We start from the raw sequence: 19053 nt of genomic DNA on the forward strand, positions 1-19053 counted from the left end.
GGGCAGGTGGATCAAGGCAGGTTCAGCAGATTGCCATGTGGCAGGCAGCATTTGTTTCACAGTAGTTTAATTATTAATTTATTATTTGTTGTAGACGGCTTGTTTACAGCAGCTGTCAGCCAGCTTTTACTGGCTGACATGATCAGATTATTTTAGACCTATTTAGGCTGGCCTGCCCCTAGGTCACAGACACTTTCAGTTTGCATGCAGGTTCAGAGAGATCTCTGGCTGGTTATACTCACACAGCTCTTGTACTTATCTGCCTTCAGTATTCAGCATTTCTTCTCTGCAGTTTTCAGCTTTCTACTGTCTCTTCCTCTCTCTCTCCTCTCCATGTTCACTTCTTTCTTTCAGTCCAGTCAAATGATTCCACAATTGCTGCACCTCCAACATGAAATTCCTGAAAACTGGCAAACATAAAAGCTTGCAGGTGTGTTTTTTCTTTGTAGTTATTATCCCTTTTGTTTATGGTAGGATAATTCATTTACCTTCACTAAGCCTTTGAGCAGGCCCTTGTGATTGCATCACCTTGTTTTTTAATGCATCATATTGCCTCATGGCAGAATCGCATTGTCAACTCCATGCAGACAAAAATAGAACACTCAAGGTGTGGCAGAGATTCTATGCATCACATCTTACAAAATTTCAAGACTTGTTACATTCAAAGGGTAGCAGACACTGCATCATGTCTCACAAATGTCAAAATTTAGCACTCTTTTACATGATCTTTGAATTTTGCAAGGATTTGATGAAATCCATCCACATCGATTGATCATGAAGAAGTTTCTGCCATCTATCTCGCAAGGTGCCCAACAGCTGTTCATGTGGGAGAGCTTGTATATCATCAGCACTACTGTGCTGATCTGCTTCGGAAACAGATGAAGTACCCAGTGTCACAAGTCCCAGTCTTGACAAAGTCGCTACTGCATCATCAATTGGCATCTCTACCTGCAAATCCAACTTTGACACTTAGTAGTTCCATCCATTATTCTCTAGGGAATAGGATTTCTCTCAACATGAAAATACCACAAAGTGTCAAACAACGTCCATAATATAAAAAATCATATTAATGGTTAAAAAGACTGAAGTCTCATCTAGTTTAATTTGATTTCTTCTCCCATAGATTGGAACAAATCAGGTGTTCTATGCTTGTTTGAAATCATTTACAAAGAAGAATAAACACGTCTTCCTAAATACAACCTGTATACTCGCAGCTTCTTTAAACTGTTAATCAGTTCACCTTTACCTGCTCCTTGAATTGGTTGAACAGGAACCGTTCACATTTTCCTGCAAGAGCTTTTCGAGAATCCACCTGGATAAGAATGCATTATAGAAAAAGTTTGTCAACTCTCAGCGTGCAACTTCCAAACTACTCTATGGTTGCCAGCTATCACAATCCAGGCCAAGATCTTGCACCTGGATAAGGATACATTATAGACAAACTTTGTCAACTCTCAGCATGCAGACTTAAAACTACACCATTGATTTTATAGTTGCCAGATATCACAATCCAGGCCAAGATCTTGCCTCAGCAAGTACATCAAGTTCAATCCCTGCCTACTAAGAAGATAACAGTAACATATCTTACAATGATGTCTTATACTATAATGCATGCCATTTGTACAGTTCCTCAACAAAAATATACATGAACTTACACGACATGTTAAAATCGCTTGCTTCATCATAAGCATAACATGCCATCTCATAGAAATTTTACAACCTTAGATGCACTGTAGGGTTTCCAGTGGGGAACCAGTAACAAGAAATTGATCCTCCAAAGAGGATAATTGTGCAACCCTGTGTTTTAATCTTTGTAGGAACAGAATCAGTACAGCTTCACTGGAAAGGATCCCTATATTGCTGGTTATGATATCCTTTGAGTTGGTATGGGGAACACTGTTTGGGGATAGTGACTCTTGTATAGTATGACCTACAGACGTGTAGCATAGAATAATCCATGTACGAGATGGAGGGTCAATGAATGTAGAATGAATGGAGAAGCTTTTGACTTTGGCTCAGACTTCCCAAAAATTCAGTTGAAAGGGCTGAAATGTGGAAAAAAAAGTCCATGGGTTGTTGTCTTCTTATGAGGAGATTTCAACGACTGTCATCAACATGAAGCTATTAACACTCATAAGTCTCATGTTTAGTATTTAGAAAGATATTAAACCACATGTAGAATACTCTGCATGCTGATGATGTATGATGCAGAAGGTTTGACATGTCATGGAGTGTTGATATAATCACGTTAGCACTTCAAAAACTGAATTCAGATGGCTTGCGAAATCATGAGCATGTGACATAAAGATACTTGACCATGTCTCTCATTTTCTGACAGGAATTTTTTGCAAGTACTGTTGTAAACAAGGAGGTGCACAGATGATAATTGAATGTTTCAATTGCAAAGTCAAAAGATACCTGACGTCCTTTTGCACGCATCAGCAAGGCAAATGCAAGTGCAGCTTCTTTGAACTGCCCATATAATACAAATCAATAGAATTTACTGAATGCATTCCCACATTTAATAACAGCATCTTATTGAAAAATGTTCCTTCTGAGATTCCACCCAACACACAATGGCAAGAACAAATGCAGATAGGTTTTAGGGTAGTGGTTGTGCCTGACATATTGAGAAACCTCACTGTTGTGGTTGTTATAAGGTCCAAGATACACACTCGACTTTCTTATATACTTAAAATATATATGGTGAATATTATGCTGGCGCAGAGAGAGAACATATGAGAGAAAAGAAAGATGTAGAGAAATGAAATGAAATGATATATTAATGCCTACAAAAGGCCAAAATGACCTATGAGGCCATGAGTTACAATCATGTGTATGATGGTACAACTGTCTAGGCAAAATATGTATGTAGCATAAAGCAAAATAAGAAAGGAAACTAACTATAGCTATGTGTAAAACATAGAGCTCTATCTAGTAACAATGAGCTCCAAATGGTACAATCTCATGTGGGTATGGAGGACCTAGCTCTAGCCCGAGCAATAATCCCTCGTATCCGCCTATGAAGGTGCTGTCAGTGTTTGTGCCGAGGCCTAGGACGTCTGGATCGGCTAAGCTGAATGGCTCGATCAATCAGTACTCCTTGTCTGTGTGTGGACAATGGCGGTGAGAGAGGCTCTCGTGTGGATAATGGCTGTAATTGTATTGAAGTCTTCTGAGTCTCCTTTGCAAAGAAGTCTGTGAAGGGCCTCGATGTCCTAGGGCAGCTGTACTCTTGAGGCGCATGTCACGAAGCCGTCGTATCTCAAGAAAAAAGAGGCCAAGGCATCGCTGATCGGTAAAATCCATGACTCTGGATAGTGGTCCAAATCCATCTCTAAAGAGACAGTGAAAACAACCACGGACCTCATAATACGCTGGGCAGCGGCAAATATAATGCTTCTCTGTCTCTGGCTCTAATTGGCATATCTGGCATATGGGCTTCTCTGGTGGGATGGATCTATATCTGCCGGTCTCAATCTCTAGCTGATGTGAGGAGGTGCGCAATTGGCCAATAGTACATCTGATCCCATGGGAAAGGTGGGTGTCCTTGTATCTCGGGCGAACAATAAATCCATCATCTGTAGTATGAAGAAAATGCACACGGTAGAAAGCCATCTTTGTCCCTAGCTCCTGCCCTGGCATCAACCATGTCCGCCTGATATCCAACTCGGTAAGATCCATCCTAATGATCTTGCGAATCTCTAACCTGCTCAGATCAAGAGATGGTACATCAAGGGAGTACTGGAAGGGGAGTAACTTGTCCATGCTAAAGCCATGCAACTCAAACCAGGCCGACATTTGTGCATGCCAACATGAAGTATCACCCTCTCTGGCAAGCTACCTGGAGGACTCAAGGGCCAACCATGCATATCTATGTCTGGGTAAGTCCCATAGGCTATGTATGTATGCGACCAATCGAGTGAGGGCCTCTACCACAATCGGTGTAGCTACTAGCTCCGCTCTGATGATCTCATGTGGCACTGAGGCCTTATATCTCATCTTCCTGGATATCGTGGACACTAGGGGTTCCTCCATCGACCTCCATCCGTCATAAGTGCGCCCTGTCTACTACGGTGGTCAAGACTAGGCCTCCATATCTGTACTCCATAAAGTAGTGTGGATGTGACCAGTGTATCAAAGAGCCACAGCTTGATATGGGGTTCTTGGAATTGCACCTGTGAGCACATTCTCTCCAAACCACCTAGTACTGTGTATCAACGAGTCAGTCTAGTGTCTGCTGCCTCTCACATAGAAAAGGTGGGCCCTGTGAATAAGACTCGTAGATATGTATAAGAATCCACATACTCCAACTCCTCAAATCCATATGTGAATTTAGGTGCTGATCTCCTGACCCATTGTGGTGTAGTATTAAATACCATCACCTTGGTTTTACCAAGGTTCACTGAAAGCCCATTGCCCAAAGTATAGGAGTGTAGTGTATCCAAGTGTCTCTGTAGACCCTCTGGAGAGTTAGCTATCAATACAATGTCATCTGCATATAGTAAGAGAGGTATCCAAGTGCTAGCTAGTGGAGCTCCTCTATCTCCTTCCTGTGAAATGTAGTCAGCAATCCTATCAATGTACAGGCCAAATAATGTCAGAGAGAGGGGGCATCCTTGCTTCACCCCAATGGTGGAGTAAATAGGTGCCGAAAGGCCCTTAGGTGTCCAGACTCTGCCCACAACTCTCTCATACAGTGCCAAAATATCCCAACTGAGCTCTTTCGGTACTCCCATGGTATGCAATCTATTTATCAACATGTCTCTCGGTACTGTGTCAAAGGCTTTGCGAAAGTCCACAAAGCAGCAGTAGGTCCGTCGGCCATGGGCCCTTCCCTCCTCAATGATCGCTTTGAGTGTGAGGATGTGATCCAATGTGGAGAAGCCTCTCCTAAAGCCAACATGTCCCTGTGCTCTAAGACCCCACATCTCTGTCCACTTGCTTAACTCATGCTCAAAGATGGAAGCATATAACTTAGCCAATGTATGCCCAACCATAATAGTCTGATAGTTACTGGGTAGAGTAGGGTCCCCTGACTTGAGGATAGGCACAATAGTGTTCACGCTCCAGTGTTCTCGTAGGCCTTCACACATGGCTCTGTTAAACATGTAAGCTAGGAATCCTACCACCAAATCTCTAGTATGGATCAAGTGCTCGGCTACTAATCCATTGTGATCTTGTGCATTTCCTCTGCTAAGTCTGTTAATGGCCTCTCAGACCCTACTTTCTGTAAAGAAAGTGGTGGTCTCTAGACAAGACTCAAGTGGGTCAGGAAGAGATGGCTGACCCTCCACAGTATAAAGACCAGCTGCATACTCCTATATAGCGGTGGATATAATAGGTGTGGTCGAGCAATGCTCTCTGAAAAGCCTCCAAGTCTCTCTAGAGTCCTGGCTCAAGAATAACTAATATAGGTCTTGCTCCAATTGGGCCAAGAATGTTCTCTTCTTCCACCGTGTGAGGCATCTAAGAGTATCTGTGCTTGTCTGTGGGTAGTGGACCCCAATGCTATCTCCCTGTAGCCGTGCTCTGGTCTCATGGCACTCATCATCATACCAGCTGTTCCAAGGTGTCACCCCAGTGGAGGCTCTCTGTCATTTTAGACCTTAGAAAGAGAAAATAACTTATCTCCTCACTTCTAGAGGATCAGGTCTCTTGTCTTTCTTAGTGAGAGAATTACCTCTCTTGTCTTTTTTAATGAAAGAAAAGACCTTAAACCTTGACTTGTAAGGGAGAGGATGACCCCAAATGAATGCAATGCTCATTACACACAAGTAAATGTTCCCAGGCGTCCCCGGATGCACACATAAATACATATACACAATGCTAATGCACTTCCTCTTCTTAGAACTTAATCCATCTTCATTTATGTGTAACTCCTTGGTTTTTGTGTACACTCTTACACTTGGCAGACACTTCTTTCCCCCTTCATAACTTGTACTGCCTATACCAGATATCCCCGTCACAATGCTTTGATCACCCCATTAAGTGATGCACTAGGAATATTGGTCTCTAAATGGTCTCATGGCCATGCTAGATCATCATCAACACTTAAAGAAAAGTGAGTCATTACTTTATTGACATAATTTTTTAAAAATAGAGAATGCGTAATAAGCAATCAATTTAGTGACAGTGGTCGTGTCTGACATACTCTATATGTTTATAGTATGAAGGCATTGATACACACTGATCCTTGACCTCATAGAATGTGGCATAAGTTATTTGAGTTTTATGACTGTCAAAGAAACTATCAAAGATGGTACACCCAACACAGAACTGACTAGTGAATCTACCAAGTACTTCAACCAGAGGTGTAACAAAGACGTTATTTGAACTAGGTAACCCCAAAGCTCTCTTATGTCATCTTTTATGACATCAAGAATCTTTAACAGTGTCAAAAGCATAATGCACCCAGTTTAGAGTTGAAGAGTGAGTGTACTGTGTACTTCAACAAACAGAGGTGTGATAAAGGCAGTCTTTTCACTAGGCAATCCCAGACTGAACCTTGCATGGTTGCAAGAGGAAGGAAGAGGGAGGGGGATGAGTATCATGGTGCAGTGGTTGCACACACATTATGATCTCAAGTGAGGAGTGCAAGCTGCAACATGACATAGGTTAGTTTTTGGCCCTGGGGAGGGGAAAGGGGAAGGAAGGGGTGGGAGGGAGACTGAGGGTGACGTGTGAGAGTGGGGTGCATGTGTCATATTAGCAGCCCAATGTTGTAGGCGTACCTGCTGCTGCTCTGATGCATCAACAAGAAAATGCACTGCCCCAAATCCACTTGCAAGTGTTTTCTCGTAAAGGGTTTTGTTGACAAGGAGCTGCACATAAGTAGTTTTAACTTGAAAATGTTATTCACATGTACCATCACATACTTGAAATAATAGGCATTACCTGATACCGATCAAAAGTTTGTTTGTAGCCCAAAAAAACTCGTGTGATATAAACAATCAATGCTGATGTTGCAATAATATCCAACAGGAAGGCAGATCTGTCATACATCACCACGTCACTAGTTATTCACTTATGGTGTAGCATTCACAGTGGATTAACATATATTAGATCTCTGATATCCTTAGCCACTGATTGTATCAGCTAGAATAACCAGACTGAAGACAGGAAATACTCATATCACTTTTTTGAGAGACATTTCATGAAGGAACTATCACCGATAACGAAACCACAATGGCGAAGCCCGTACGATATATAGTAACTAGTGTAAGACTGTATACTCAATAAGCAAGTCATGAATGAACATTCAGTATCTGATAGATGATGCAACCAGGCCAAACTGAGAGATTCAGAAAATACACCTGATTAAGACATTATATTTATAGAAGGCACTTCCTTGCAATGAGCACATAAATAATAATAACTTTTCTGCATGATCTCTCCACTAGTAGCAGATGACTGACAGGGCCAGATATAAGTGACAGAACCTCCTGACATTCTGTAATACTAACAACGATCCTCTTTGTCATATTAAAAGAACGAGAAGACGAGACATTAGATGAGTGGAAGAATCTCCTAAAGAAGCATCTCCTTGAGAGTATTGTGGCTGTAGAATCTCCTATAGAAAGCATCTCCTTAGACCAGATACAAGATGACTGGCAGGATCTCCTGAAATAGGATCTCCTTAGAGTACTAAGTCATGCGGCTGTAGAAAGCCTGTTACAAAGACACCATAGCAAAAGCCTTTAGGATTTGACTTGAAAAACAGGTAATTTTTAGGTAGTTCATAGGATCCTTATTCAAGGGCAGTGCAGCTTTTCCCTTGTGATCATGAAAAGCATTCTATGGCCTCCTCTATGTTGTAGAGAACATTGACAGCATGTTAATTGAAGATCCAACTTGAGAGATGGAAAGGCCATAAACTATTGTCAGGGAAAGAATACTTACGGAGAACTCAAGAAGTCATCAAAGCGATAGTTAACAAGGAATGCAAGAAGCCCAATAATAGTTGCAAGATCCAGCCGCACCTGTAGATAGTAATAATAAGTCAAAGTATATCACAAAGTAGTATGAAAATAAATCAATATTTTCTCATGCATAAAATCAACAGAGAAGTATGAAAAATCAACTCTCCCCACAAGCCTGCTGATATTCATCCCTATTCAACTTCTCATTATCCCAAGTTTGACTGCTATTCCTGCAGCAACCACCTTCTACATTTCATTCTGCTCTTTGCCAAAATGACCATCATCTCACGGGCTTCCTTCTTTGCAACAGCCACAGCCACAGCCAACAATTGCCATAGTTTTCACTAGCTACTCTTGTCCCCTGTCATCTTCTCACCACATTACCGCCAAGCTATCGATGACACCTTGTGCCACCTTTATGACCTTTGCCCCCATCTGCACACCCTTATTGTCATCCTTGATAGGGTTTGTGTCTCCTTCCTGGGCTATGAAATGGTACTTCACTGCACATAATTGGTCTAACCTCCCACCCACAGTCCCTACCATTGCCCTAGTTTACACCAGCTACCCTGTCCCCTGTCATCCTCTCACCATGCTACCACCAGGCTATCATTGCCACCTTGTGCCACCTTTATAGATTTTGGCAACAATCGCCACCACACCCTTATTTTCATCCTTGATAGGGTTCATGCCTCCTTCCTGTGATGTAAAATGGTACTTTAATATGTGTAATTAGTCTAACATCCCAGCCTTATATCAACTTCAATAACCATGGCCCTTGGGTGCCCATCTTATGTTTGCTCAGGACCCTCCTAACCCTGTACAAATGTATAAGTTATACTTGTTCTTAACTCTTTGAGCAGTGCTCTCTCTCATATTCTACCTAGTAGTTTGGGTCCTACAAACCACATTTTCTACTTTGCATGTTACATTCACTAGCACATTTCGTATTTTCCCCTGCCATATAGTCTTACCCTTGTGTTTAAACTCTGAAGTGTTGAGCTGATAAGTGCCAATAACTTCTAATTCAGTGAGGCTCAAAGCTTTACAATCATTATCTATCCAAAGAAACATCTGCTCTAGCCATCCTCATAGTTTGGTAAAAAAAAGTTAGCTTTGCAATCCTCGATCTCTCCAGGAGAGGATTGTACAGTAGTGTCCTACATCTCTATATGAAGCTGTTGGGTTTTACTCTGATACTAGAATATAGTTCATAACTTTGTGTCTAGCATTGTTGTCACTAATTATTCTTACATTTTTTGTACCAAATCAGGAGTTCCCATAATAGGTTACCATAAAGCTTTCTTTGCAACTTGCAAGGCTGGTCCAATATAGGGAAAAACAGGAAGTTTTTCTTCAGGCTTTTCAATATCTTCCTTTACTGTGGACAGTTGTAGAAGCAATATCCTTATTTTATTTGAAACTTTTAGATCTTAATCAACAAACCCCGTTCTTTTGCATGGAAGTGTTGAGTACTTGGAAAGGAGCTTGTTGTCACCAAGATGTGAAATTTTATTGCTTTGCTTATAATTTGATTAAAAGTTAATCAAATGTGCTAATGTGCCTTGCAGATGTGAGGTGCACGTTAATTATTTCACAGTGTGGAACCCAAGACTCCAAAATATTAGTTGGTGCCAAAGGCAAAAGTTTTAATAAGTTATGCCTAACATGCACTAGGTGGTACTGCTAGATTTTGGCCTAGACCAATTTATTGGCCACTAATGTCAGTGGTGGTGGCATTAGAGACTAGGCAATAATTAATTGATTAATGCCAATCTAAGGGCTAATAATTGCGCACAGATACTTGGAAGACAAATTGATTTAGCCAGTTTAATTATTGACTAGTGGAATTTTTTTCTAGACACTAGAATAATTATTAAATTAATTTTTAAACTTAATATTTTAAAATTTAATTTAATAAGTTAGATAATGCTAGAAAATAAGATTAGAATGCTACCACTTCGCAAACTTGCCCATGCAAGTGGGAAAATCATTTTCGAGGGCTAGTCGAAGTCTATTCCAGCCATTGTGAGAGAGCAAGGAGATGTTGTTGATGTGATTTACAGCCACCAACGACAAGTCCTACAATAGGCAATGGCAATTTGGAGCCCTCAATGTGCAGGTGACAGCAGCCCAAGGTACTTTTGGTGCACATGACAATATACAAGAGGGGCAACAGCCTTTTGGTGGTCCTAGGCTATACGTGACAACTTCCATGGCTGTTTGAGCAAGGGAGGAGCAGTTTTTCAGCCTTTCTCATGATGAAACTCTAAAATTTCTCTCTCTACAACATTCTTTCTCATCCTCCAATCATTTTCCAACTCACCTTAACATTTTCTAGTAGTTTAGGTTATCAAAGGTGGAGATATTGGAAAATCTCTGCTGTAAACTCTAATTTATAGCAAAAATTAGGGTTTGATAGCCACCTCGGGATGCATGCTTAGAATTGAGGGCCCAGGACTTGAATTCCAGCAGCTGAAATTAAAGAATTTCAAGGAGAATCGAGAGGCCTCTACCTAAAGACTGAGCTCATTGTTGAGCCGCTAAGGAAGTTAGGGAAACAACACCCATACAATGCACTTGTGGAGCAGCACACCTTTCCTGAGAGAAGAGGTTCAAGATCCATGGCATGATGTAGACCATGTCACCTTTAGAGCCTATAGAGCAAGTACTAGAAGAGACTGGCCAAAGAGAAATCAGCATACCATTGCTTAAGCCGTTGCAATGAGAACATGACTGGGGCCTTAACCACTCGATGGCCCTTTCGTAGTTTGGCTCTTCTTGTTGCATTATCCTTCAGCAGCTTATCCTTCAGCAGGTCATGCCAAAGATCCTTCTCCACTATAGCCAAATCAGTATACCTGCCAATAGTAGCTTGCTTGTATTCAAGTTTCATGTCATCTTCCGTTCTCTATAGATTTCCATTGCCTCCAAGCTGCCTACCCTCGTTTAGGGGCCTCTTGCTAGATGATTGCATGCATGCGATTGGGAGGAGGGCCTAGCGTCAAGGCATATTCATTAATGGTTGTCCCGTGGCCCTTCAAAGTTATGGCCTTAACTCAACACTACTCTCACACATGCCACACTCCCCCTCGTTTGCTCCCCCCAAATACCTTGTGCTTTGCCACTACTCTCACACGTATTGCACACCTACCAGTTTGCTCCCTCCAAATACTGTGTGCTCTACTTCGTTAAACTTGAACATGTGATGATATATACCTTTCCCCTTTTCTTGCCCAGCTCCTCTTGCTTAGCATTTCCTTCAGCTTTATGCATACCCTTTTCTCCAGCCTTAGTCGCCCTCTTTTTCTCTTCCATTTGCTAGTTTCTACCCCATTCTCTTCCCCCCTTTTTCTTTTCTACACCTCCCAACTCTTGTAGTGAAATGGCATCATAGGATCCTCAATAGAATTTAGAGGCCTTATTGTCAACTCTTTTGACAAATTACCCCAATCTTGAGGTTAGGCTTTTGCTTGTACATGCCATGATCATCTACACGAGATGGCTCTACCTCCGAGTAAAAAGTGGCTGATTATATTACTCAAAAAAACTAATTACAATGGAGTGCTCATGCTCAAGAGACTAGTTGGAGCTGATGCAAAGTCACAAATACATCATATATACAAGTCTCTCAAGGCGGTCTGGGGGAGATGGGGGCAAGAAGCCATGGAGAGGGGGTGTATCGCCATTTGGGGCTGCATGCCTGCATCACGAAAAATATGTCCTGGCCGCCCCACGTGCGCATGAATTGACAACGTAGCTCCTAACGAGCCCCGGACTCGCCCTACACTTGATCCCATCAGCCACGGAGGGAGTGGATGATGGAGGTCCATAGCTCTGCTAAGGTCGCCTGTACTGAAAGTCTCTCTCCGCCGAAGGCCTCCTAACACCGCGCCTTCCAAATATGCCATCCAGTAAGACTCCCTATGATCTCCTATACCTTCGAACAGTCTACTGTGGGCTCCAGTACCTGGCGGTTGGGCAGAGCCTCCAAACCGACCACTGCGCATGACCCTACCTCGATAATGAAAATCGTGTCCTGCATCCCGGCCTCGTACAGAAGGTGATGGCCCTAGCTGACTGCCTGCCAGCAGAAAGCTCCCCATGAAATCTCCTCTGTGACAAGGGACGGGATGTGATCCCAGACCTGCTGCCTACATCTCATTCCTCTAGCTAAGGCTGTCTCCTGCTGGAAAAGGATCGTGTAGTAGTCGGTGGCAATCTCTATCACCTCATCTGGGCTAGAACGAGTCCTCCTATACTGATCCCGAAGGCTGCGTATCTGCTCTCCTGCGGTGCGAGGCTGGTGCACCCAGAAGAACTCCCTGCACATCATGTCCCCCTTCCGCACCCAAAAGGCTGCTGAGGTGCGGAAAGAGAACTCCGAGCGCCTGTCCTCTAGGCCAACAATGGCTGCTCGCGCGCGCACCTCTTGTTCCTGGAGGGTGGGATCCCTTGATGCCTCCTGTAGTAATCTCTGCGTGGCTGCAAGGTCCCGCCGGAGTGCTCTCTCCTTCTCCCAGCACTACTTCCAGGCCTGTAAGGCTGCCTCTTGGCAGGCTCTGCTCAACTCAGCTAGAACCTCAGCAACCTCCCCTGCTATCTGGTCCCTCCTGCCCCACTCTCTGGTCCAAATATGCTCTATCTGCCTCATCACCTCCTCCCTCCTATAGATTGAATCAAGGATCCGACAGGATGGTGTGCCTAGAGCAGATGCTGGGGGATCAAGTGCTAGGAGAACCAGGCAATGATCGGACAACGTGGTACCCACCAACTGCTCAATCCGGCCTCCACGAGCGCCTGCCCACTCTCCCACATAAAACTTGTCCAGCCGCTACAGTAGGACTCTACCTAGCCGCCTGTATCTCCAAGAGAAGTCCAACGACCTCTCCCTCCTGTGGAAGGCAGGGCCTCTCCAGACATCACGTTCTCCTACTCCCAACAGAAAGACCTCCCATGCCTCCTGCACCTCCCCAGCCATGCCTTGGTAGTTTCTGCCTTTGCCTTGTTGATCCTCCATCTGATTTGCTGACAAAAGTTTTCCGTATGGTCTTTGAAGATTTTGTGATGATGGACACTATGTTGCTGTCTTATATGTATCTACGAGGTGATCTGTTAATTTTAGATGATGTAGATCTAGCTTGGTACGTGGGGGATATGGTCTTATAAGCTTCCTTATATGTCAACTATTTGGATTTGAGGAGAGATGATATGTTCCAGTGCTATTCTAAAGCGGCTACTTGTCTTGACACTTCATGGCATTCAATGATTGATTCTGTAGTCTTGAACCAACACCAGAATACAACTTCTACTTATGTGCAGAGCACTAACCAACTGAGGGTGGATCTCCTAGCTTATCTTTCCAAGAACCATCCATTTGATTCATCCTTCTTTGATGCCTACCATAGACGATCTGTTTTAGGTCCTTCTGTTCCTAGCTTATTGTACTATCAACAAATGGCCCATCGCTATGATGCTTATTTTTCCCTTTATAAATTCAACTCAGTAGTAGCTATCTTACCTCTCCTTTTCTAACCTCAGGGTTTTCCTCAAATTCCAATCTTTACCTATTGTTCTTTCATTGAAGATCGAGTATTTTCCCCTTCTCCACCATGCCCTTCTCATTGTTGAAGTTCCCTCCAACAATCCAGGAGTCCACCTTTGGGAGTCCATCTGCAATCTCCACCCAGAACCTGCTGCGTGCCCTAACCTCCGTAGGGGCATAGACATTGAGGACTCCAAGGCACGAGTCCCCAATATCCAATCTGATCCATAGAACCCTCCCTGCCACTATCGTCCCATTGTCTCGTACACAGGCGGTGAGACTCGGGCCAATAGAGGTGCATATGCCTCAACTCCTGCCGTGGGCACCTATGGCGTGCTCCCAGTACGTGTGCGAGCTTCCCTGGAGTACCTTTCCTACCCGCTAGGCCTAGGTGGGGGTGAGCTTGTACTCCTGTAGAAGTAAGATGTCGATCCGTCCGGCAAGGGCAGGCTGTAGCTCCTGTCGAACAATCAACTTCTTGGAACCACGTGTCCCACTGTAGTGGAGACTATTCACATTCCAGGATGCAAGGTGTAAGCTCATGGGGAGACCTGTGACTGACGGAACAGGTATTTATTCGGTGTGGAAGCTGCTAATGAGGAAGAAAAACTATGAGGCATGCAAGTACGCTTTACTGCCGGTCTAGATGGCGAACTCCAGTCCTCCATGGTGACCCTCGGCCGGACCATAGGGGTAATAGATGCTCCACGTGGTACTATCAATGCATCTATCAGCCATGCTGAGAGTCGTGACACTGTATACTGGTAGAAACGGTCCGCCTATGTCAAGGGCCACTCGATCATATTCCTCGGAGCTCTCCACTGTGGAGGGACTCGAAAGATAATGCTCAAGTGTGGGACCTCGACACTAGCCCACCAATTAATGTCCATCATGCAGCCAAGCCACTACTGTGTAAACAGTGCTAGTTCTTCTTCTTCTATCCACTAGGAGATGTGGTCCGCCGCTACCTAGCTCTTCAACTCCTTTATCTGTGTAGTCATCCAATCCCCTGAGTGAGAGGACTGAAGAAAGAAGGAGTAGTTTGGTCCATCTGGTGGTACTAGTAGATAGACCTTGCCCCTCCTTGACTTAGGAACCACGAAGATCCCCACCTCTAGAGGTAGTGGGAACTCTCCGCGCTATGCAACTCTCAGGTAGGACCATGGGCCACTACAGAAGAACTCCTGTGGCAGTAGTTGTGCCTGTCTCGAGAAAGTGTGATGGGCAGCAAGGGCAGATGAGCTGGTGGCTGTGTGGGAGGAGGAAGATTGCTAGTGCGAGGAGGATGTAGGCGTGTGTGGCTCACCATCTCCTGTGGGAGGAGGGAGGGTGGGTCTGGGGAGGGTCACCTCAATCGGGTGCAGATCAGGGGGGGTGCTCAGTAGGGGAGGTGGTGGGTGGGGAGGATCGAGGGATGGACAGAGGTGCGTAGAGGGTATGTGGGGGAAGGGCGGGGGGGGATAGTGGCCTTGGAAAGGGGGGACTGTGGGCCAGGGTCAAGGGGAGGGAGACGTGGGATGTGGGGGGGGGGGGGGGGGGGGGGGATGTGGGATCTCACGTGAGGTAGTCTGTGGCACGGGTGGTGGATGTGGGGGGCTACGATCCTGCCCGATGGGGCGGGCAGGGAGGGCTGTGGAGTGCTTTGCCGAGGGGGCGTCGCATGCCCACTTACACCCTACTTACAAGGCTGGGTCTGAGGAGCTGACTACGCCTCCCCTTGCAATCTCCCCCTCTGTCGTCTCTGGACCCATATGAAGTCCTCAGCGTCCACCTGCGGGCTTGTCGGCGGAGCCACCTTGGCTCCGAAGCGCGCACAGTTAGCTAGCTGGTACCCAAAGTCATAGCAGCGCACATACTGCCCTCGTTGCCCAGTCACAATGACCTACTACCTAAAGGAGTGACCTCTTGTCTCGATCTCCAGGAACTTTGGTATACACTTTGTGTCTTTCACGGCCACACGAACCTTTGGGAATCCTGCAACTGTCAGTGCATCCGCGAAGGAGGCAGAAAGTACTGTGCCGAATAGCCATCCAAAGTCCTCCACTAACTGGCGGTACTCTACCGCCAGTCCGAGGAATAGTAAAGTGACTGGGTATCTGAGAAATCTATTATGGAGCGCAAATGTCTCCACTGTGAAGCCGCTATACCAGGGAACCATGTAGATGACCCCCTTCGTGGAGGCATAGGGCGAGCTCTCCACTAACTCATGAGCAACGTCCGCAAAGGTGAGTCGAACCATGAAGATCCCTTGGCCCATGAGGACTGCCTCCACGATCTGTGATGTGCCAATGCGTAGCGTGGAGTGGATCCAATCCTATAGCTGGGCCCTCAATGGGGAGTGTCCTACGACCTGACCAAAGATCGTTGTTTCTTTCAACTCCAGCTCTGTGGCCCGGATGGCCAAGAGCTGTTCCTCAGCAAGGATGATGCACAAGGTGTTTGACTAGGGGGCACTCGCAGAATGCATTGGCGTCTGACCACAGGTTTCCATTGTGCATCCCTACTGGGAACTTGCCAATCACAATGATGTGCTACTAAGGGGGGAGGGGGGGGGGGGGGGGGGAGTTGCTAAAGGGGGAGGGAGCAACTGGAGGTTGGGGGTGGGGGGAGTCGATGGCGAGGAGGCGGGGAGAGGGGGAAATTCTTGTTTTCCAAACGATGATGTGACCGCCTGGCTCGGGCCTCAGGGCAAGCGAACGCACCGAGGTTTGGGGGGGGGGGGGGGGGGGGAGGGGGGGGGGAGGGGGGGGAGAGAGGGGGATAGCGGGCGGCTAGGGGAGAAAAGGCAAAGCACAGGCAGGCCCGGGTGGGGGCAAGCTCAAGGTGGGTGGGCAAGGGGACGGGGGTAGATCCAGGGCGGGCGGGCGGATGCAGGGCAAGCAAGGTGGGCGGACAGGCGGCGAATTCAAGGGGGAGCAGGCGGCCGCAAGGCAAGGGGGGGAGGGTTGACGAAGGGGGAGGGGAGCACAGGAGGGAGGAGGGCTGTAGAACGGGGGGGGGGGGGGGGGGGGGGGTTGTCGAACAGGAGGGAGGAGGACTGGTGCAGGGCGGGTGTAACCGGCCTGTTCACTAAAAAGGGCGGTAGTGTACAACCAAAATATATAAATGCTTTCACCCAATTTAACAGTCGCCCACTTTACCTGAACTTAAAGACACAGAATCTAGAAGAAAAACAGGAAGCTAGAATGCTCCTGTTGCCACACAGACACCCTGTTGGCCCCTAAGTTAGGCGCCCCTTGCGGTATTTCTTTATTTTGAAAGAGAGAAAGTACAATGGGCTGTCTTTCACCTATTCTGGGTGAAATTTGGCAGCATAATAGTACAACTACTGACCCAAATCAAGTTAACCAGGAGGGGAAACTCTGCCCAAGTCTGAAACTTCTGGTTGGAGTGCAGAATTGACCATTTCAGCCTGCTGTATTTACTGGTTCAGACCTGTTCTGACACCTGTTTACAACTCATACTGTTCCCTGTACTGTTCAGCCCACTGTAATTACTGGTTCAGACCTGTTCTGAAGCCTGTTTTCAGTTCATTCTGCTCCCTGCTCTGTCCTACATCATCTGGGCCAAGTGCCCCTTGACTCTAACATCAATTGGGCTCTGAATTAACCTCTGAACAGTCCAAAAACAGTACTGATTCAGTGCTGTTTCAGACACTTACTTGGTGAGGTTACCACCCTCACCTGTCCTTGCTGGGAACTGCAAACAACTGCTCCTGTTCCTGGAGAAAGGAGGCTCTTGCCTCATGCAAAAATAGCATATTCCACACAGCTGTACCTGAATCAGAAGAAAAGCCCTTGATTCTGCAGCATAACCGTACTGTCAGGGAGAGAGAGAGAGAGAGAGTAGGAAGCAAGCCCAGCCCTCTGTGCACCATAGACAAGGTAGACCAGCTCTCAAGAGCTCTCCATCTGCAGCAATCCTTCTCCCCCTTTCAAAATGAGCCCCCAACCATCAAAAAACTGCACGCCAGCCCTCTTTTGAAGAGGTAAGTGCACACATGTGTGCCAAGTGGCAGCACTATAGGATATTTCCCATTCCAGCCTTCCGGTCTAAAATTCTCCATCTTCGGTGCGAAATTTGACCTCGGCACAGACCAGAAGATTGATCCTCGTGCAAAAACGAAGATAATGACGCGAACAGATTCTGAGGTCCAAAAATAGTAACTCCCTAAATTTTAGGAGTTGCTTCCATTGCATCCCACTAGTCTTCTGACCATCTTTGCAAACTATGGCTACATCCAAATTTGCAATGTAGCTCAACTGAAAGTGAATTTCCACTGATAACCCCACATGGACTAATCTCTTAAAGATTTGTCCATCTTCACTTTGAACTAGTCTCTTCCACGCTAGTTCTTCAACACACTTGTCCATATACACTTTCACAAGTCTCTTCCCGACTTGTCAATCTGCAATGCCATCAGTCTCTTCCAGACTTGTACTGGACCTTAACTGTCCAGTCTTTACTCACTAGACATTCCTGTCTGTTTCACATATTGGCCATGCAACTCAGGCGTTTAGATTTCAAGAGGGATCCTTCCGAAAAGAAAAACCAAATAAAATATGTAATAAAGAAATCAACAAAAAGGTAATAATTGTCACAGTCTTGTGACAGCGGGGGGAGGGGGGGGGGGAGGGGAAGATTGGCGCAATGGTAGTTCGAATGGGGACAGGGGGCAGCAACGACACGATGGCGGGGAGCTCTCGCAACGACAATCGAGATGGCTCTACCTAGTCCAGCCACATGGCAAGATCTACTTACCAAGTGGACCCACTTGAGTGAGTCTTATCTTTCTTCACTGCCCAAGTAGCAGCATGCACATGGATCATCTCACATGAGATGTATCCAATCCCCACCCTACCGCTAAGAGACTCCACAGAAGCCTCCACTCACATACCAACTGATGCACTACCTCGTGTAAGATTCCCCCCCAAGATAGAGCTTCTCAAGAACATAGTCTCCTCCCTTGAGGAGTCCTCTCAAGCTTGCAAGCAAGGTGGTCATTCAACCCCCTTTTAGATTCTTGCCATAGTAGGAGGCTCTATCCTAATTCTATCAAGTTTTTCCTAGGAGACTTAAGGAGAAAGGACTATACCAGCCACCTCGCTGTTATTATACAGACCATGTGTGTCCCTTCTAATTGTTCTAGTGTGAATAAGGTCTAGCACACTGGTGCTTTTAACCTTTGAGCTTGGAACATTTTTTACCTGTCTTCACCACCTCCTTAGGTGGTGTGCTTTGCCCCTTGGGGTTCTGTGTTTGCATTCCTAGCTCTGTTTCACAAGTGTGCTCCCACACAGTACTGGTGTTGCAGTACGACTATAGTACTAGTTCTCTCCCTTGTGCATTGCAGCATGAAGCCAAATTTTGCAGAAGAAAAGGAGAAGCAACCCATGACGCAGCCCAAGGAGTCCTCTCTGCTCCACAGACACTCAGAAACCCCAAATCTGCCTACACAGCTTAGCACAATTCGCAACAAGAATAGGAGCAAAAGCCCTAATTCTGAGTACACAGCACACTGTGATTTCTGAGGAGAGTAAGAGCAGAAGACCTGAGCCTGCTGCTGTCAATATTAATCTGCAGCCA

The 19053-nt window shown here is 45.7% G+C and overlaps 1 protein-coding gene and 1 pseudogene across 6 annotated transcripts in view; both read right to left on the bottom strand.

Annotated features, from left to right (window-relative positions):
- Nucleotides 1-590: 590 nt before the first annotated feature.
- The window catches only part of LOC148020783 (DUF3754 family protein, putative (DUF3754)), a 127179-nt gene continuing 108716 nt past the window's right edge, over nt 591-19053 (bottom strand). For 3 of the 6 annotated variants that reach the window (XM_087698595.1, XM_087698594.1, XM_087698598.1), the window contains exons 9-14: nt 7903-7982; nt 6898-6994; nt 6735-6824; nt 2419-2472; nt 1241-1312; nt 591-948 (exon numbers count right to left, since the gene is read on the bottom strand). In XM_087698595.1, coding sequence (XP_087554721.1) covers nt 718-948; nt 1241-1312; nt 2419-2472; nt 6735-6824; nt 6898-6994; nt 7903-7982 — 624 coding nt within the window. In that variant the 3' untranslated portion in view covers nt 591-717. Of the gene's footprint in view, nt 949-1240; nt 1417-2418; nt 2473-6734; nt 6825-6897; nt 6995-7902; nt 7983-19053 lie in introns of those variants that run through there. The other 3 variants (XM_087698596.1, XM_087698597.1, XR_015694632.1) reach the window with 3 other exon arrangements.
- On the bottom strand, nt 2479-6726 carry LOC148020784 (uncharacterized; annotated as a pseudogene).

Source organism: Lygodium microphyllum, chromosome 18, assembly GCF_053477565.2.
Source record: "Lygodium microphyllum isolate KBCC chromosome 18, Lygodium_microphyllum_v1.1.10, whole genome shotgun sequence".
Classification (NCBI taxonomy): domain Eukaryota; kingdom Viridiplantae; phylum Streptophyta; class Polypodiopsida; order Schizaeales; family Lygodiaceae; genus Lygodium; species Lygodium microphyllum.